This window comes from Asparagus officinalis, chromosome 2 (assembly GCF_001876935.1).
Source record: "Asparagus officinalis chromosome 2, Aspof.V1, whole genome shotgun sequence".
In the NCBI taxonomy this organism is placed as follows: domain Eukaryota; kingdom Viridiplantae; phylum Streptophyta; class Magnoliopsida; order Asparagales; family Asparagaceae; genus Asparagus; species Asparagus officinalis.
In genome coordinates this window covers 18,314,145-18,336,206 of record NC_033795.1, presented here as the reverse complement: position 1 = coordinate 18,336,206, position 22,062 = coordinate 18,314,145, and the positions used below count along the sequence as shown (strand labels likewise).

General features: G+C 36.0%; 1 protein-coding gene across 1 annotated transcript in view; it reads right to left on the bottom strand.

The window, feature by feature from the left end:
- Window positions 1–11,499, bottom strand: part of LOC109830900 — a 28,849-nt gene extending 17,350 nt beyond the window's left edge. The window contains exons 1-3 of the mRNA XM_020398257.1: window positions 11,423–11,499; window positions 10,723–10,849; window positions 6,127–6,306 (exon numbers count right to left, since the gene is read on the bottom strand). Of these exons, the coding sequence (XP_020253846.1) occupies window positions 6,127–6,306; window positions 10,723–10,849; window positions 11,423–11,499 (384 nt within the window). The remainder of the gene's footprint in view (window positions 1–6,126; window positions 6,307–10,722; window positions 10,850–11,422) is intronic.

Genomic DNA, 22,062 nt, shown 5'->3' with positions numbered 1-22,062 from the left:
GATCTATATGGTTTTTGTGATGCTAATTTTACTGGTTATAAGGTAGATCGCAAGAGTATGAGTGGTACATGTCAATTCTTGGGTAATTCTCTTGTCTCTTGGGCTTCTAAAAAACAAAATTATGTTATCTTGTCCACTACGAAAGCGGAATACATTACCGCCGGCTTATGTTATGCTCAAGTTTTATGGATGAAACAAAGTTTAGTTGACTATGATTTGAATTTTTAAAATATAAAAATCTTTTGTGATAACACTAGTGCTATTAATATTTCAAACAATTCGGTTTTGCATTCTAGAACCAAGCATATTGATGTACGCCATCATTTCTTACGCGATCATGTAGAGGCAAGATATTTCCCTTGTGTTTGTTGACACAAAATCTCAATTAGCGGACATCTTTACCAAACCTCTTAGTGAAGATGATTTTTGTCACATAAGAAATGGTTTGGGTTTATGCACTATGTGAAAGTTCTTCTTGCTTGCTTGATTAATTGCATTTCACATGTATTTTTGTTTATATTTTTTTACCCCATTTTGATGGTAACAAAAGGGGAGAGAAATCTCCTCATTTGTGCACATAGTAAGGGGGAGCTCATAGATAGGGAGAACTACTATCTATAAGCTATATTTATTTTGCTCCTATATAATGATTGGTTGTCATCATCAAAAAGAAAAAGATTGTTAGCCCTTATGTTTTGATGATGTTTTACAACCATCAATATCGGTACTAATTGCTTGTTAAGTGATATTATAGTTAATATATATATATCAAGCTTGTTAGTACCATGTATGGAGGATTGGATGGAATATGAGCTACAACAATGATATCCAAATGAGGAGGAGACATAGTGATGAAGCAACAAATGCAATGAGAAGCTTCATCAACTCAAGCTATATCAAGACTCAAAGAATTGTAATTCTATGTGAGGATATTAGTTAGTTTTTATTTTCTCTCTAGTGCTAGAATATAGGTAAGTAGTTTTAGATTTTACTTGAAGCTATTGGGATATAACGCACATCTTTTTTATACTTATACTTTTAAGCGTTTTGACAAAATATTATTTTTCACAAGTATGAGGACCTACTCGCAAAATTTCTTTTCTAAACAATTTGTTTTTAGTGTTAAAAATATTTTACAAAATTTCACAATTTTTGAAAGTCATTCAAATATTTTATAGATTTTTTATAAAGTCAAAAACAGGTTTCAAAAACAGTGTCTGTTTGTATCAGTTCGCGATCGACCGCCACGATCGATCGTGTCTGTGTTCTTTTCTGAGTGGGCAGCAGAAACTTTCACAGTCGACCGCCACGATCGACCGTCGGCTCAAAAATTCCCACAATTTTTGAAAGTCATTCAAATATTTTATAGATTTTTTATAAAGTCAAAAACAGGTTTCAAAAACAGTGTCTGTTTGTATCAGTTCGCGATCGACCGCCACGATCGATCGTGTCTGTGTTCTTTTCTGAGTGGGCAGCAGAAACTTTCACAGTCGACCGCCACGATCGACCGTCAGCTCAAAATTTCCGACGGTCGACCGTCACGATCGACCGCAATAGTTTCTGAAAATTTAGTGAACCTCGAAAGTAGCTCGCGGTCGATCGTGAGATTTCACGGTCGACCGTCGCTTATTCAAACGGTCTTTTTGGTACAGATTTCAGGCGTAGATTTTTCTAGGTTTTGGGGGATTTGGGTATGGGTTTAAGCTGCTGTGTTTTCTCCTATTTAAACCCCCTATACTCCTTCTTCAAGTGTCCCAAACATTTTAAAAAATCAGAGATTTGTTTTTTCTGAGAGCAAACTTTCAAAACCTGGTTTTCCTCTGTTTTTAATTTTACTTCCCAGCTTCAGTGTAATCTTTCTTTTTGTCATAGGAACATTGTAAAGAAAGAGTTTTTACACTATTACTACTATTAAGAGCTTGATCTTGTGGAGATTAACTGTGTGGGAGTGAGATCTTGTGGTGATCAACTGTGTAGTCGTGAGATCTTATGAAGATCGTTGTGTAGAAAAAGTTTTGGCTTTCAAACCGGGTTGTGTAGTGGATTCTCCTCGAGAGTGGGAGCGGGGACGTAGGTCAGCGGGCCGAACCTCGTTAACACATCGCGCGTCACTTGGATAAGGATTTCTAACTCTATCTCATTTTCTATAGTTGTTCATTTTGTGGTTTGTTGCTTGTCTCATTTTTATTGTACTATTACAGCCTTAAGATCCTAATCACCCCCCCTAGGGTCCTACAGAACATTAGTCTAGGAGACAGGGTGGGATTTAGTGTAACCTATGGCAGATCGCGTATAATAGTTCAGATCGCGTATAATAGTTCAGTAAGTAGATCTGTCAGGTTAAGTCCATTTGAGATTGTTACATGTTGTCGACCTATGAAACCTATAGACCTACTTCTAAGCTCATTAGGATATTCCTGTCTAAATCCTTAACAATTATAGCATTTAGGTTCTTTAGGATCTTGCTTGGACAACTCACTAGTAACAAACTTATCATTTTGATCCTGAGTGGCAGAGTTATTAGATTTAAATATTTTTATCGAATTATCACTTAGGCTAGTCCCTGGCAGGAGGTGTGAATTCTTTGTGGGTAGGTGTCTTAAGATAGTGCTCCGTTTTTAGTGCCAAGCTTTATCTACAAAAGTCACCAAATGCAGGGCAATCTCACTTAAGATATTAGTATTCAATCTAGTGTGAATCTAGAAAGGGTAAACCGAGATTCTTCTTGGATGTTACAACACTATACTAAGTCGTTGAATTTATCCATGTACTCCTTCACATACAAGTTTTCCTTACACAACGTGAACAGTTGATCCATCAATCTATCTAGATATGAGGGTGAGAGATACTTTCCTTGAGCTTCTCTTTCATCTCATCCCACATCTCAATAAGATCTTGATGTAACCTAGTCAGCTGTCTAACCGAGATCCTATAAATCTTGTCTGACCCTATCAACTTTATCTTAACAAATTGAATCTTACGACTCTCGGACATATTATATCAATCAAAATAGGGGTCCATGTATGCTATTCAATCACTAAACTTTTAGGGTTTGTGACTACCGTCGAATGTTAGGGCCCCTGTCTTCACTTTCCTAGTGATATCGTCTTCTCTTGGCCTAAAATGGGTATCATAAGAATTGGAATACTCATCGTAATACTCATCGTAACCCTTATGTGTCCTATCACGTGTGTCATGTCCTTTAGCAGCTTGGGGACTATGTCCACGGTCATTCCTAATAAGTATTATGTCATTACTTATTGGAAGATCGTCTTGTGGCTCACAAAGTCGGGTATCCAACTGATCTAAACATGTTGTGATCTATTTGTGTTTAGTGTTTTAAACTTTTGATCTTCCATGAACTTGTTAAGGGCCTCCATGAGCACGACGATCTGTGCTTGTGTGTTATCTCGTGAACTCATAGTGTCTCTATACGTCCTATGACTATATAGCATGATGAGATTGATGGGAATTCATAAAGAATATATTCCAAAAGAAAGAAGCAAATGATAGAATTAAGATGATATGCTCGATTCTGGATTTATTCTCTATATCTTAGAGATTTTATTTTGTAGACTTCTAAGTTAGTTTCCTTTTGATAGGATTTTGGAAGATTTGATTTGATCTTTTTCAGTTGTAATATTTCTCTTTAAATAACGTTGTAAAGCCTCTTTAGAAAGCAAGGCCATTTGGAGATTAAGGTTTGATTTGGCATGTGAATTGCTTATTTGTGGGTGTGAAAACCAAATTACTTATATTCCTCTCAAGTTTAATTTTAGCCTATCATTGTAGCCCTTCTTCAAATTTCAACCCTCACACTGATTATTACCTTGCCTTCCTCAACCAATGTTCATGTGAACAACAATTCTGATTATTGTTCATCCCCCTTCACCATCGACCACAACACCGCAAAACCATCATCACCTCCTCCTACCATCTTTAGTCAGTTCTCAAGCTTTCATCGATATCACAAAAAACTCTAACCAACCCTCTCTTACTTATTTGAACTTATCTGAAGTCCTATCATCCGTCAGCACCAACCGCTACTCAACAATGAATTCTTTACTTTAGTCATCTCCCTCCAGACTGTCGCAGGCTATGTTTGAATCCAACAAAATTACAACTACATAGTCAATCCCTTTGTTTCAGACTAAACCGATTTTGTTTGAAGTTAAAATTGCTATTTTGCAAAGATTATCGTGGTTAATTGTTGATGTTATAGTTTCAAGTGCTTAATAAGGTTCAGGCTTGATCAATTGAAACCTATTGTTCTCTTGATCCGGATATCTCTATTTGTTTGCAAATGAGTTCAATCATCTACAGTCCAAGATCAATTCTCGAAAGAATTGGGTGTGAGTCCATCGCATCCTCAAGTGATCTCAAAACACAACCACAGACTCAATATTTATTCCCGCAATTCTATAGAATCTGTAGTTGACTTATGAATGCCACTGGTTATCTTCATTTATGTGGATCTTGTTTGATTGATCATTGCACTTATATGTTAGGATTGCATCATTTTAGGATCTTGACTGTTAGACTTTTGCATTCACGACTAGTTACATTTACGCCATTGTTTGCTAGGTTACTCATCTATGTGATTATTTGACTTCAATTGTATTCATATTTTCCCACGTCCTGTCCTGCGTTAGCAACCTAGCAAGAGATGAAATGATCCTTAGATCTAAAATGTATCATTGAGGTTACTTTTCTATCCCTCCTATGAAAGATTATTGTCAAGCATGTATTCACTATATTCATGAATCTGACCCCATACATGTGGAATAAGAACTTTGTTGTTGTTGTGTGTATATATCCTCTACAAGTTCATTAGTTTTTATTCCACTTTTCAATCACTCTGTTAGCTTTTCATTCAGCTAATGCATCTCCTTTGTTCATCTCCTAAAGCCTACATACCAAGTACTGTTTCTGTTCCTATCTCAAAACAAAAGCATAGTTAAATTCTAATTGCTATGTCAGTCCTAATGCTCATCATTGAATGACTGGATATTGTATTTCTTTGGTGATAGTCCATTATCTTAGAAGAATATGAAACAATTTACTCTACTGAAACATAATATAGATCAATGGCTACCACTACATTTGAACTCACGTGGTTGAAGTATCTAATTCAGGTCCTTAGTATTTTTTATCCACATCCTATGCTTTTATACACTGACGATCAATGTTGCACTTCACCTTTCTGATAACATCTCTTTCCATGAATGAATGAAGCATATCAAAATAGGCTGCCATCATTCATGAGAATTATTCAAGGTAATTTAGAAAGACTTCTGTACAATAATTTCGATTGAAAATTAATCAAGTTTAATTTTCCATCAAATTTCATTGACCAAAACTCTAGAGGAAACACAGCAACACGGGAGCACGAGCGTGAGATTTGATGAATCCCTGCAGTGGTAAATGGAACTAATTAACTAAAACTTCCTCCAGACAAAGTGTAGTGTTAGCAAGAGATGAAGTGATCATAAGATCTAACACCTAGCAAGAAATGAAATAATTCTTAGATCCAAGATGTTGCAACATCCAGTGTTTGTCATGCAAGCACATTACCATCATTCATGCGGGCAACTTAAACAAGTGAAATAAAATAAATAAATAAACTGAATTTAAACCTCAAGTACTTCCAAGTCGCAGATCCAAACATGGAAAGATGTATGCTCATATCTTGAGGTTGGTTAGGGATGTAACATAAGTTTAGAAACCTGAAATATCAGCACATCTGCATGCAAACAAACCTCCATAAACTTCATTCCCAAGTTTTTAGCTGTATTCTTAACATTGACTTGCATTGTCTATTACAGTACCTCTCAAAACCAACTTTTAATCATGCTTCCCAGCTAATCAAACGCCTTTTTTGATGATTAAAACTACAAACAAACAAGCATATTACTATCTATTTAAATATTAATCCACATCCAACTATCACAGCAATAAGTTCACTCACTCGCAAATACCTCATCAGCTAAAAACTAGAATTGTAAAATTCCAGGAAGGAAAAAAGAATTTAAGATTAAGTGATGTATTTCTTAAATATAAAGAACTCACAAATCGAAAGAAGTTAATCTTAAAAATTAAAACTACCAAATTAAATGTTTGCTTTACCTGTGGTATCTCCCAAACATTTGCCCTCCCGCTAAGATCTTCCACTTTTGGTATGCTAGTATCCCTCGCTCTTAAAAACATCAGCTGCTCATCCACCCTTTTTGATTTCTCCAATCCAGCATGAACAGCAATAAATTTGCAGCACATCCTACCTTCCTCGGTATCAATCCACACATTCTCCTGCATAACAACTATTAACCTAACTAAAAAGAGAGAAAAAGCAGCAGCTAGTCTATATCTCAAATCTAATATCATAAGAGAGGCATGATAACCTATTATCACTAAGATGTGCCCTCATTCTCTGCCAATCTCATTGGAGAACAGCCAAGCCCATACAATTTTCTAAGTAAATGAGATTGTTCTATCATGGAATTCTTTTGGTCAATTTGTAAGGAGAGAAATCAAAGGTTTTTTAATAGGAAAAATAGTATTCAATAACAGAAATGATACAAAAACTAATACGACTTATTGATATCTGGTGCTATAACAGGTTATCGATACCTACAATTGCATAGTGGAATATATACTTACTCAAGGTTACCGGACACTTCATCTAGGCTCCCAGATCTATGTCCGACACTTCCCACATTCGTGTCCATATCGGACACTCTTAAGACACTTCACACTTCTTGAATATATACATACATTTTTTCAGATGTGCACTCAATTATATAACACATGTTTTAGATTAGAAAACTCATGATACACTTCTTGAACATATATCGTACATTTCACCTCAAATTCATGCAACTCGTTGGACTTGGGATAGGTTATAGCTTATACCTAATTCATAAGTATAATTTTAAAGAGTTATTTGATATTTAGTTAAAAAATGAGCAGTTTTCAATTTATAATTTACTCAATAAAAGAAACATAAAACTGATAAAAGGATTTTAGTTCAATAACATGTGAATGAGAAGCAATGTCGATCTCATATAGATTGCTAATTTGGATTAGAGTAGGTTGAGGGAGAGAGAATGAGATGGGGGGAAAGAGATTGAGATGAGGGTTTTTTTACAAAATAGTTCACCCACCCATCCCCTCAACCTATTCTAATCCAAATGCTCATATCATGTCACATCACTACCAAGTAAATTGAATATGCTTGTACCAAAGCATACCATCCTCTCCCCCCATATATATATATTATAATATATATATATATATATATATATTATATATATAATATATATATATATATATATATTTATTATATATATATAGGTCGTGTCTCGTACCCTAACATAAGGTTGTTGTGTCCTGTATCCACACTGTGTTCGTGTCCACACCAATATACGTGTCTCCATCCGGACCTGTATCCATGCAACACAGATCTTACTTATATATACTTATTGTACTAATAAAGTAGCTTCCACTGGTTGCAAAATTGCAAGACTAGCATATAGTTAGCTATGTCATCTTTCAACTTCTCTACTGTTAATTTTCCTTTTGTTTCTTTTTTCTGTCCGCATTCTTCCTTCTTTGTGCTTCTCCATCTAAAAAGTTAACCAAAATCTTATTCGCTCACCTTAATCATTTATTAACAAGAAACTTTATGAGTATAACAATATTGTAATACCTAATCTCATGCATCGCAAATGTAAAAACTAGAATCTCATATCTCGTATTTTCCAGAAATTTACATCCATCAATAATTTGGGCCTTATTTCCTCACAAAAAATAAAAATTATATTATATTATACTTTATATATACTCCTTTTAAAAGCATGAGTTCAGAAAAAAAATTCATGGTCAATATTACCCTTCATCACTATTTTGGATATTTCATTTAAATATTAATCTTTCTAATTTTAGTCATATCTTATCTAATTCTCGTAAACTATCTATAGGTCAACAATTAAAAATTTTATTTTAAATATTTTATTTAAATCTTAATCTATCCAAATGCTAATTATATCTTATATTAACATTATATTAACTACCTATAACTCAACAATTTAGAAAAAATAAGATTAAGAAATTATACGTATACAACATATTATAATACATGAAGTATTACAAAAAACCCAAAAGTTTTAAAATTTGCATATAATAGCCTTAAAAGTTTAAAATTACACAAAACACCTTGACTTTTTAAAACTTAAAAACAAACATGAAATCTAAAAATTTAAAATTTGTAATTAACACCCTCAATATTTTAAAAAATGCAAAAATAGCCTCAAAAGTTTAAATTACAAAAAATACCCTAAAATTCAGAGATTTTAAAACTTAGCAACAACATAGATGGATTCTAAGGATTACCATTAAGCACTCAAAATTTTAAAATTTATAAAAAATAACCTCAAAGTTATAAAAAGTACAAAAACTCTCTCAAAAGTAAAAAATTATAAAAATTCTTAAAATTTCAAAACTTATAACTAGTACACATCAAATTTAAAAATTATCAATTTAGATAATTGAAATTTTAAGTATTTTAAAAAAAACCAAAATTTTAGTAATTGTAAAAATACCTTTAAATTTTCACAGTTACAAGAAACATTCTAACATTTAAAAATTTACCACCAACACATGAAACATGAATTATAAACACCCAACTTATAATTTAAATTTTTTATAAAATACTATTAAAGTTTAAAAATTACAAAACACACCCTCAAAAGTTCAAAATCACCAAAAAGGCTGATATTTGGCAAAGAAAAAAGGAAATGTTTGATATTATAACATTATTAAGATATATAAATTTAACTTTCAATTTAAAATTTATCATCTCTTTTCAACATCTAAAAGTAGTCTAAGTTGATACCGGTAAAAAATAACAATTAGCGTAGATTAAAATTATCCAGTTAAGGAATAAAAATTCAAAAATATACGATAGATTAAAAATTAATATTACTGCATAAATTCAAGGAACTGCATATAATTTTACTAATAACATTTATTGATAGAAGACAAATTAATAAAAGACTAAAATATAATAGGTTAGCATTAATTGATTATAATGTATAAACCATTTATCTCTAATGTTAATAATATTTATAGGGTAAAAAATACAATGAGTTATGTATGGAGAAACAATCAGAAAGTTCAAAGATATCATTTAAAAAAACTAAGTTGTGTTCATTTTAAATGGAGAAGTAAAGAAAATAAACTCAAAATTCGAAAACATTCATGAATCACTTGAATTGACATTGATAAAAGGCATATCTGACAAAGAAGCACTGACTGAGTTCCCCTTGAAGAATATATTGAACAATTTTGTCCTAATTAAAAAAAGATTCTTCATGAAAGATACAAGAAAAATTAGTAAGTATTTATAAATTTTCATACTTTATTCTTAAAATACTAAAGAAATAATAAATTTAATATAAAAATACATATAAATAATCTTGCAATAGAAACTAAAGTGAAGCCATTGATCAACTATATTGCGAGATATAATAAGCTACATAAGATGAAGAAAATCACTATAATTGACAAAAAATATGCGCATAATACTTAGTTACCATAGCATAAGTAAAGAAATTAAAATTAATATTTTTTTTCTATATAGTGGCACGACCTTGTAAGTAACATTATTTGGGGATATGACTACCAACGAAGGATCAATTTTTAAGAACACGCTCAAAGATAAGCATGTATTAATACTGTCAGATTTCAAGATCTTTAAATATAAAGGTAACATTTTACAATTAAAATTCTTATTAAAAGCCACTAAACATAAAATTCACCTTATATCTATCTCAAATTTGTAGGAAAGATATGTATGTCATCGTAAATTGTGTTAATAATATATATCAATCCAAAAATATAACTTATTGAAGAAAAAAGAGAATGATAAGTAAAGCAAGCAAATATCCATATAACACGATAAAAAAAATATTACACTTTAAAGCTAATATGCAGGGTTCATTCAGAACAAGCTGCTAAAACAAAAGCATCTTCATCAAGGCTCTTTTTAAATACAACACAAATTTAAATTATTGAATATTTTATAGAATAGCTTGATTTTTTAAGGGAAATCAGGAATCTTTAGAAGGGATTTTCATGAACTCTTTTAATATTTGTATATGGTTATGTGAATGCTTTTATCATATAAAAGTATATTAGAGTTAGTATTAATCTTTATTTTATGATTTTTTCTAAAGTCTATCAATGATTAGTAACAAAATTTATATTCTTTTTAGTTTCATTATAGCCCACTTCTAATTAATCATGTTGGCTTATTGGTTTTAATTATTCATCCTTCTTTTATAACGCTATTTCTTCAAGTGTTTTTCACTTTTACAACATTATACCTTCTCAAATCAAGCTTGGTTTCATGTCGATCCAAATAACGTGCAAATTCAAATTAGCTTTAGATTATATTTATTTTTTGTCAATTCAATTATTAACGTGAAAATTTTAAATTTAGTGTAGCTCATTCAAACAAACATTAAAGAAAATAAATAATCATAATACTAACGTACGTTTAAAGGCATAAGTGAGTAAAAACAATCAAAGTAGAATTGAGGAACAAATTTTAGTAAAGAAATAAATTAAAAATACTTAATCATAGTATTTAATCACGTACATTGCACGTGCATAAAACCTAGTAAATAAATAAATAGATTAGAATAAATATGTCAAATCTCATACCTCTTCGTGAACCCATACCAAATCCGCAAGAAATTTCTTATGATGATCAGGCACTGCTTTTGCTAAATCTGTAGAACCCATGGACAAAATTAAAAGAAAATAGTTAAAGTTAGGATTAGAGCTCAAACTCAATGGCAACCAAAGCCAATACAAGAAAGGGAAAATTTGTAAAATAGTCCGTTTTTGCTAATTACTTAGTAAAATAGACCGTTTTGCTAAATAATTAGCAAAATAGACCTTTTTTTAAAAAAAGATCGATTTTGAAAAACAAGACTCAAAAAACATACGGGACTACTAGTTCCGTATGTTTAGAGCCAACTTAATCACAGATTAGTGACTCAGAAAATATACGGGACTAATAGTCCCGTATGTTTTCTGAGTTATCTTAATATTTTATGAAATTTTCTAAGTTTACTAATCCGTGATTAAAACATACGAGACTACTAGTCCCGTATGTTTTCTGAGCTGTTTTGCAAAATAGACCTCTTTTTGACCTCTTGACTAAAAAGAAGTCTATTTTGCTAATTATTTAGCAAAACGGTCTATTTCGCTAAATAATTAGCAAAAACGGACTATTTTGCAAATTTTCCCTAATAAATATCATCAATCTTTGTAATGTATGGCAGCCGTCCACTAAATAATATGCAGTTTTCCTATTGACTACCCTAATACAATCTTTTTGCTAAAGTTTTGGTCTAACATGTCAACATGTGACATAGGGCTGTTTATGGCCCAACAAAAGAAGATAATCGCTTGTGGGCCTGGTTTGACGGCCATTGGCATGGCCCTGAGGTTCGTTGCTGGCCCTGCTGCGATGGCCGTTGGGTCTATCGCTGTGGGCCTCCATGGCGATGTTCTCCGAGTTGCAATCATACAGGTGAGACAATTGTATAATCCTTGATCTTTATCTTGACTGATGTGTTGTTGAGAAAACATATATCCAGATAACTTTGCCTCGCTCCGCTGCCTCGCTCCGCTGCCGTCCTCAAATCCGCGTGAGTAATGGTGAAATGGGATCGGAGAGTTCTCAGCCGCTTCTATTTTAACTTGGATTTCTTTCTTAGACCCCCCGAATATTCTTTAATTTGTAATGTTAAGTATTAACCCTCAAAAAGGAAATAGTTTGCGGTGTAATACTGTAATCTATTGAACTAATGTAAGTATTTATAAACTATTTAACTTCGACCATTTATTGAAGAAACAAGATTGTCTTGGGCGTAACACCACATGCTCCACTATAACATGACAATATGATAATCACATTTTTGTTACATTATATACCCTCATTATCTATTTAATTTAAATAAATATATCACTAATAAACGTGTTTTATCTTAATTGCAGCTTAATGAATAAAAACTCAAGAAAAACCCAATATTTCATCTCTCAAAAAGCCCAAGAGTCAAAGCTCATACACACAAGAGGAGATCGGCCCAATCGATAGTAGTATCAATACATATATTGATACCTTTATCGATACTAGTATCGTTACCCATATCAATACATATATCGATACCCGTATCGATATCAAAATTATTGTTACGAATTAAAGGCTGAAACTGATTAACTTGAGGATCAAGTTTAATCCAAGGGCTCGCATTCATTACTGTAGGCTATAAATAGGGATAGAGGGCGAGGGGTTGAGGGTGTGAAAAATTTTGTAGAAACTCCTTTTGGAGAGGAGGTTTGCTCTTAATTGAGAAGAGCTTCCAAATTTGTAACTTTTTATTGTAATTAATAAAAGATTTTTTTTCAACTCTTCATTTTTTTTCTTCTCTTTATTTGATGATGAAGATGAAGATGAAGATGAAAATAAAGATCAAGTTGAATGTTTGCTTTCAAGATGCTAAAACCCTCTTGTAATGCAAATTTTCTCTTTTATTTTTATTTCTTTTGTAGTAATTTCTTTTCTTCCTACTTTAGTAGTTTAGATTTACATTAATGTTTTGTAGAGTAGATTTACATTCTTATCTTTATTTATTTTTTATTGTCTTGCACTTTTAATTTGTAGAGTAGATTTATTTTCTTGCATAATCTATATTTTTATTTTTTTTACAGGTTAGTTAGATTTATTTCTATATTCATAGTGTAAATTTCTTTGTTCTCGTTTCTCTTCTTTGTAATCAGTTTTTATCTTCATTCTTTTCTTTTATTCTTCTCTAGAATATATTTCATATTCTGTTTTTATTTCCTAAGATGTGGAACTAATTCTTGTATGAATTTTAGAATTGTATAAAACTAGCCTAAGTTCTTTTATAGTCTGTGAATTATTCTTTTGTGCTTAAAATAATCATGTGTAGGATAATAAACTATAAAACTAATTGGTAGAAGAAAAAATTAATAATCTATGCTTATTTTGAGTGGTTTTATAGGTTATGCTTATGAATTTTAGAATTACTATCTAGTTATTGTTCTTTTCATGAATGCTAATTTTGCTTAGATGATAATTTGATAGGTTATGCTTTTCTTAAGTGGTTTAATAGTCTATGCTTAATAAATCTAAAGTAAAATGCGATACAAAGAGAATGGTTCATAATTTATAATTGAAATTAACCAGTGGATTCAATTCTAGATTCCTTATGTATTTAATTGAATCATCCATTTTTACTTTCTTGAATTTTCTCTTTGATCTTGACTTCTCATTATTTACTTTTCTCTTTATTTTCTTTGATTTCCTTCTCTCCTCTCAACCTTACTTTATTTTTAATTGCGTATATTCACAAACACTCCTCATATCTCTCCACAATCACACACTTTCAACACTCCTAATTATCACACACACAACATAAGAACCGATTTAGATTAATACCTACAACACATTCCTCATGGGATCGATAACTTTTTACACTATGACTTGATAATTGTGCAATTGTAACTTTTGATTATCATTTATACCATATCACTATGCTATCCTTTCTCAAGACCAACACTGACGTCGATCATTCTCTTCTTCTCTTTTGCACTTTGTTGCAGTTATTCTTTTGTCCCATCTTTTTCATGGAGCTACATTAGTTGCTCATTTCGTTAGCCAGAGTGTGTCTGTTCTTCGATTAGTCTCAGATTGGGCACCTCTTTCGTTTGATCTTCTCAAGTTTCGTATCTGAAATATGAGAATATTTTTATGCAATCTATGACGACCTAATAATATCTAGATTATAATGTAAACAGAGAGAAATAAATGTAAAGGTAAACTTTTAGAACAAAATTTGAAGGTAAATTAAGAATTACAATGTTTTGAATGCAAAATTGTAAATATTTTTAACTGTCTGTGGAAGGTTTAACTAAACAACCTATTTGAAATAACTAAAAGATTTGAGAGACTAAGCAACATAATCAACAAAAATTGAGTAACTAATTTCAAAATGAAAGATTGAGGGACCAAATGGAAAAGGCCCATTGATTTTAGCTGGGTTAATTGCATATCAATCCCTAAATCAATTTTAATTACCAAATAATCCCTCAATCTTATTATTTGCTTATTAGTCCCTTAAATCTTTAATTTTCTTGCCAACTCATCCCTGTTGCCAACTTAATTTATAGATTGTCCGTTATACCCCTACACATGTTAACTCTCTCATCCATAACCCCATTTACTCGGTTCCTAACACGTTTAAACCCGAACCCGCTTCTCTAAAATCCAAATGCACTTACTCTTTCTTCTCCAATGGCCCTCTACCTCCCAAAACCCATAATATGGAGCTTTTTAGAGTAGTTAGATTTCATCAAAATCCTGTAAAATCTTCTAAATTTGCAATATACACCATTTCTCTTCATGCCAAGGGTAATAAGATAATTTGAGCTGTTGGGTTAATGTTTAACCCAGCTGTGGTCGGCTTAGTTAACATAATTGTAGGCGTCGAAAATTACCTATATGTCTCCACGAACAGCTCGGTGCTAAGAAAAGACGATGAACATCACTATCCAAGTTACAGAAGCTTGATTGATGTCGACGAACACTTAAAGTGAATCGACGAACTACGTGAAGTAACGAAGTTTCAGAATAACGAGGATACGAACTGATCGGGAGCCTAGTGTCGCTTACAAAAGGCGAAACGCCGCTCGTATCCCAGTATAATCCACAATGGTCTAAACCATCGGAGTTTATAGATCTCCTCGTCGGCTTTCCAACGCACTTTGAATCACTCAAATCCGAGTTCGGATGAAGAAGTTACGGCGGAAACGGACAAGTGTGCAAAACGAAGCGTCTCAGCCTGAGTTGAGACCCCCCGAGGTGTCTCGGCCCAACCGAGACACCCCAAGGTGTCTCAGCCAAAGCCGAGACACCCAAGGGTGTCTCGGCCTCGCTGAGACACCCAAGGGTGTCTTTAGCCTTAAAAATTGGCTGTTATGCGGTTTTAACCGTCCAGACTTCCTGGAGCCTATAAATACAGCCCCAGGACTTTATTTTTTGGGGATCTGGAATTTTGGAGAGTTGGTGAAGCCCTGCCGGATTAAAGATCAAAAGTACACGAATTTCAGAGAGGAGGAGGAGTAGAGATCTGATTGAGTTCGTCGGTATAAAGAAGAAGAGCTCGTCAGATCTGCAGTTCTCGTGTTCGTCCCTTAAGATTACCCCGTTGTGGTGATCTTAAGAAGAGCAATTATCTCGCTGTTGCCGAGATAAGCGCTACGGTTTCTTTATTCCTTCGCGAATCAACGAAGCTCTGCCCGATTTTTCAGCAATCAGATCAGATCGACGGTGGTCCACGGATATCAACGTTCCCGTCACAGGCCAAGATCCTACGCAAGCAGAAGACCGATAAACGATCTCTGCGCTGTTTGAAGAGAATTGTATTTTTGTTTTGTTTTCATTGTGTAAAAGTCTTATAAAAAGACTAATTTTTGTTTTTGTTGTAAACGTCTGAAATTTGTAATAAATCCTGTAATGAAACAATCAATTTTCTCCGCAAACAAGCTGGCGACCACAGTGGGAGCCAACAGCCTCGTTGCCAAGGCTGTCGTGCCGCAGCCGACGATCAAGATCCCGGTGTTCGAAGAGGTCAAATATGAATTTGACCAGCAGAAATTCGAGGAATATATTTCCTCCTCCTCCAGATCTCCCTCTTGCAAACACAGGAAAACCGCTGCCGCGAAGAACGTGACTTCAGATCAAAAAACCAAGGCTGATGATCTGAACCCGAATGCAGTGGAAGATTCCTCTCCGGCTTCTAAAGAAACCAGATCCAACGTTCATGACAACTCCTCGAAAGTCAAGGAGTTGCCCGTTGAAAGTGCACCAGTGCTGATGAAGAGGGCCCATCAAAGGCGCCGTCAACATCTCGCGCGTTAATTTGCCAAGGCTTTGGAGCCTGTTGACAGGGATCTGCTATGATGCGGATCTGAAACTCAGAAGGCGCAAAGTGTTCCAACAACCAGCTTTGGGAACCTTCTCACAACCACCTACTAACGAATGGGTTCGTGTCAAACGAACTCGTTCAACTCTTGAGGAGCGTATCCATAAGCACCACACACTGTTAGCACAGACGAGGATCCTTGTACGGAATGCACATGAGTTACAGAAAGGAAAGGTGGTCAAAAAGCCACCAAGATCTAAGCAAGTTTGGATGCCAAAGGCCAGATCAGCACCTAAGGCAAAAGCATCCGAGGCTGCTTTCCGGCCTTTGTCAACTCCAGATCCCGCTCCTATTGCTCCCGCACCTCCGGTGAAGCCCTATGACAGCATGGATCTTACCAAATCTAGAGTCCCATTGAAGGATCGCATCGGTTCTCTACTCAAGGATCGAGGAAAAGCGCCTGTTAAGGAAAGCTTGAGACCGTTGAAGGAGCTTCGAGCAAACATTCGGACTAGGGGTCGTACGCAACCTCCTAACAAATTAATTTCTACAACGGCCCACTTAGGGGTGCGTGCAGAAAACCAGGAGCACGTTAAGGTTTCACCCTCACAAAGGTATGATTCCAAGCGTGTGACTCCTGTAGACGCCAACAAGGCGATGTTTACTCGGATGAAAACGCGTCAAACAGAAGAATGCGTTATACCTAAGAATTCATGTAAACAGCCGATAGGTTGCTCTAACTGCAACGTTGATGAGTTGTACTATCGGGCTGGGGGTACGAATAAATCTTGAAAGAGAAGTACCTGGGAAGCGGACTCTCACTGTCCGTGTACCAAATTTATCAAGGCAGTATTATCAGCGTGTAGCTACCCCAAGACCGCTCCGCAGAGGGTCTCGGTATTTGAGAGGATCTCCAACGGAAAGGCTAAGTCCAATCCAAAGCGTCTCCGTAAGAAACGATCGGTCGTTTAAGGTGACAAACCCCCATAGGTTACCATCAATATGGTTGATAAGGGAAAATCAATTCGACCTTCTAGCGCTGATCCGCTTGTATCGCATCGTCTAACCCGGTTACGATCAGGAACTATTAGACAAAGGGATTATCAGAGAATGCAGAGAGGGTTATCCTCGGATGATGAAGCATCGGATGCTAACTCGGCAATCGCTTCTGATAATACGGTATCCAGTCCGGGACAATCCCGTTAAGTGTTTGTGATTAACACCGAGGAAGTAGCCAAAATGGTTGAGGATGCATTGGCCAAACAAAAAGAGAACTTCAAGTTCAAAATGGAAATGGCCATGATGCGAATGAGGGAAGAGCATAGAACTTCAAGTTCAAAATGGAAATGGCCATGATGCGAATGAGGGAAGAGCATGATCAACAAATTCGGGTCCTGTCCAATCAATATGATGCGAATGAGGGAAGAGCATGATCAACAAATTCGGGTCCTGTCCAATCAATTTAGTGAATCCAGCCGTCGCAACCTTACTAACCAAGTAGGTAACGATTCAGAGGTGGATGAACGTCTCAAGGCTGAGAACCCTCCCTTCGACTAGAACACTGGGGGTGGTCCCATCGAAGACAATAATACTGGGAGTGGTCCTACCGAAGATGACAATACTGGGAGTGGCCCCGTTATTCCTCTCAGGAATCATCTAAGATCTGATACAGACGAGGACGAGAAAATAAAGGACCTTGAGAGCAAAATCAATGCGCTGATGTCTGCTCAGGCTATAAAAAGGTCCGGTATCCCGTCTCCCTACCCAAGAAAGTGGTATTCGATTTCGTATCCGGCAAAGTTCAACCTGATCAACTTCACACCGTTCGACGGGAAGGGCTTGCCCACTCAACATCTGATCTACTTCAAGTCCCACTTGGGTATGATATCCGGCAATGAAGTCTTGATGGTTCGATCATTCGTTGGCACCCTTCATAGGCCTGCCTTCGATTGGTACCGCCGTCTCAAGCCTGGAAGTGTCAACAGTTGGGAAGACCTGGAGATCATGTTCCTCACTCATTTCTTCGATGATGATGCCGAAGTGTCAATCAGGACACTCTTCGATGAGAAACAGAAAGATGAAGAGTCGGTGGATACCTTCATCAAACGATTCTGTAATCAGGCAATGAACTACAAGGATCCTGTCACGGAGGAATTCGTCTTGCAAACCTGTCATAATAACTTGTCCATTAACATCTTGGACATTATGGGAGTAGAGCCGCTCAATACCTGGAAATAGTTGAAGGTGCGCGGAGAGCAGACCGAATGCTTTCTCAGAAGGAGGAAGGTCGAAAGAAGCCAACCGATGGCTAACCCTTTGAATCCGAGTCTCATTTCCCATGATGAAGGGAAGGCACCTACAACAGTTGTTGATGTTAATCAGACGTTGCAACAGCAGCCCCGAAGACAGCAGAAGACTTCGGATTCAAGGCTCCAAAAAGAGTACTCATTCAAGGACTAAGACGTTCCAGCCATCTTTGAGACCCTTCTTGAAAACAACAAGATCAAGCTGCTACCCATCACAAATCAGGAGGAAGCTAACAATACTACGGATCCGAAGTACTACGCGTACTACAGGAGGACCCTTCATCCCACCAAGACTTACTTTACTTTAAAGAATAGCATCCAAACATTGGTTGAAGCCGGCGTCATAACGCTAGGATAAGCCAAATGAGAATGGCAACACTCCGCATCCAAACATTGGTTGAAGCCGGCGTCATAACGCTAGGATAAGCCAAATGAGAATGGCAACACTCCGAAAAGTATAAGAGTATAAACTGCTTCTTCTAAAACTCCAATGGGTATAGGAGTATAAACTGTTTCCCCTGTATCTAGCGGGAAGTTCCTGGAGAATATTACATATAATATTCTTAAGGATAACCCGCTATCAATAAAACAATTGAAAATAAGACGCTACTTATCAGACTCAATTTTGCCTTAGGGCTGGAGGTCGAGTATCCCAAAATTTTCGGTGATTCTCAACTAACAAGTCAACTACGTTCATAGTAGAGATAGTCTACTCGAGTGGCGCATATCGCCTTGTTACAAAGGATGGTGACCGGCTTATGATGCCGATAAACGAAAAGTTCTTGAAAAAATACTACCCTTAGTACCTTCAGGATAACCAATGTATCGGGAAGTTTCCGGAAGAATGTCACGTGTGGTATTCTTAGGGATAACCCAATCACTATAAAAGTGATAAATAAGAGATCCACATTTAAACTCTGAATGCTAGAATGTTTCCTTTTATTGTTATTAAATTCTCTAACTCTCATGAGTTATTTTTGTGAGACGAGATTCGATCCTTTGACAGGTTAATCCTTCCTCGCAAAACCATCCACTGATCAAATCAATTGATGGTGAGTCCACCAAAATTTCTATCCGCCAATCATTGGCAATTCTCAGACTCAACATGTTAAGTCCTAATCACTTAGCGTTGAAGTCCTCCATTGAGTGATAGTACGAGTTGGCATTCTCATTGCTTCTGGTATACCACTCTCTTTGCTTTCAGGTCAAACCTATAAAAGTTAGGGTCAAAGCCAGATTCCTCTCTCGATTCTTTCTATGAATGAGAGGTCCACTTTCAATTTGAGCAATCAAACCTATTAAAGTTAGGATTGTCTCCGACCTCACTTAGTCAAACCTGCAGATAGTTAGGACTAAAATCAAGTCATCACTTTCGATAAACGAAAGACTTCCATCTTTTCCTTTTTAACCAAACCTATAATAGTTAGGGTTGAAATTAGAATTTTCCCTCAATAAATGAGGAACTCTTTTTTGGATCAAACAACCAATCCTATAAAAGTTAGGGTCGTTTGAATCTTTCTGATTCTCGGAGTGGAGATCCCACTCCTAGTTTTATCTTTTCGGATTTTGGGGGTGGAGATCCCACTTCGAGTTTACTTTCCAACTGAAGATAGAATATAAAATTCTTCCTCTTCAGTGTTGGGAGATAGAATATAGAATTCTTCCTCTTTCATTTTTTGGTCCGTCTTTACCCTAAACAAGACCTGGAGATAGAATATAAAATTCTTCCTCTCCAGCATCGGGTTTGTCTTTACCCTGAGAAAAGACACAATTCTCAACTTCTAATCCGCGCATTTTATGCACGGGGAATTTTATCCCGACTCCTAAATAGAGATAAACCTACGCCTAATATGTGTTGCCGATTTAGTCTTTCACCGATTGAAAAAGACACCAGAGTATAATTCTGGGGAATTTTATCCCGAAGCCTAAGAAGGGGTAAGCCATCACTTAACGCGTGTTGCCGGGTGCCATGTTCCCATAAAAATGGTGAAGTCTATGTATTCAAAATCATAGCACTAAGTCTAAGAGAAGTAATTCTCTTAGCATAATGTTACATGTGAAACGGGTTTTAAGAATTTACATGCTAGCCCGATTCAAACGGTAATCGGTAAAGGCACATCAAACCCGTTGATGGCTGGGGGTTTGTCAAAAATCCCAAGCCTATGTCTAGCACACAGTTTTATCCCGAATCCTAAGTAGGGATAAGCCTATGTCTAGCACACATCGCCGGTTTAGTCTTTCACCGATTGAAAAAGACACCAGAGTATAATTCTGGGGAATTTTATCCCGAATCCTAAGTAGGGATAAATCAACGCCTAACATGCGTTGCCGGTTTAGTCTTTCACCGATTGAAGAAGACACCAGAATTCTAGTCTGGGGAATTTTATCCCGAAGCCTAAGAAGGGATAAGTCAGCGCCTAACACGTATTGTCGGGTAGTCTATTCCCATAAGAAAGAAAAAGTCTACGTATTCAATATCGTAGCACTAAGAGCGTTAACTCTCTTAGCACAACGTTACGGAACGGACTTATATAACCCGTATGCTAGCTCGATTCAAACGGTAGTCGGTAAAGGCTCATCAAACCCGTTGATGGCTGAGGGTTTGCCAAAAATCCTATATATACAAAAGTCATTGACGCACCAGCTTTATTAACTGGTCTCGTGACTCAAGCATTCAACAAACTTCGGAATAAGATCCATATCTGCAGACGAATCAGCTTCAACAGTTGGTCCTGCAGCCCCAACTGTTGGGACCGTCAAGCTCTAATATTTTAAGAGCTTAAACTGTGTATACTCCAACAGACATACGAGTATAAACTGTGTTAACGGTGATCGATCCGAAATCCTAGGTCAACGCCGGTCAACGCGTAACCCTAGGTCAACGCTAATCAACACATTACGATCCGAAACCTAGGTCAACTCCAATTAACGCATTGTGATCCAAAACCCTAGGTCAACGCCGGTCAACGCGTAACCCTAGGTCAATGCCATTCGACGCGTTACGATGAAAAAGTCAACGTTACGACCCGAAACCTTAGGTCAACGCCGGTCAACGCATAACCCTAGGTCAACGCCAATCAACACGTTGCGATCCGAAACCCTAGGTCAACGCCAATCAACGCGTTGCAATGAAAAAGTTAATGTGATGGGGATAGTCAGTTCTAAGTCAACTCAACAACACGAGCCAAACTTAACTCATCAGTTTTAGATTCGAGACTTCAACGACGGCCAGACGATAAACGTAGCGCTGAAAGAACTTCAGCTATTCGTCAAAACATCGAATAGACTGAAAATCGAAGGAGTCAAGAATTGAAGCTAACTACAGGTCCTCTACGCTGACCGAAGGCTGGACCAATCATATCTAAAGTATTCCAGCCCCTTCTATAAAAGAAACGAGACTAGAACGCTTTAGAGGGGGTATCTGTAGGCGTTGAAAATTACCTATAGGTCTCCACGAATAGCTCGGTGCTAAGAAAAGATGATGAACGTCACTATCCAAGTTACAGAAGCTTGATTGATATCGACGAACACTTAAAGTGAATCGATGAACTACGTGAAGTAACGAAGTTTCAGAATAACGAGGATACGAACTGATCGGGAGCCTAGTGTCGCTTACAAAAGGTGAAACACCGCTCGTATTCCAGTTTAATCCACAATGGTCTAAACTATCGGAGTTTATAGATCTCCTCGTCGGCTTTCCAACGCACTTTGAATCACTCAAATCCGAGTTCGGATGAAGA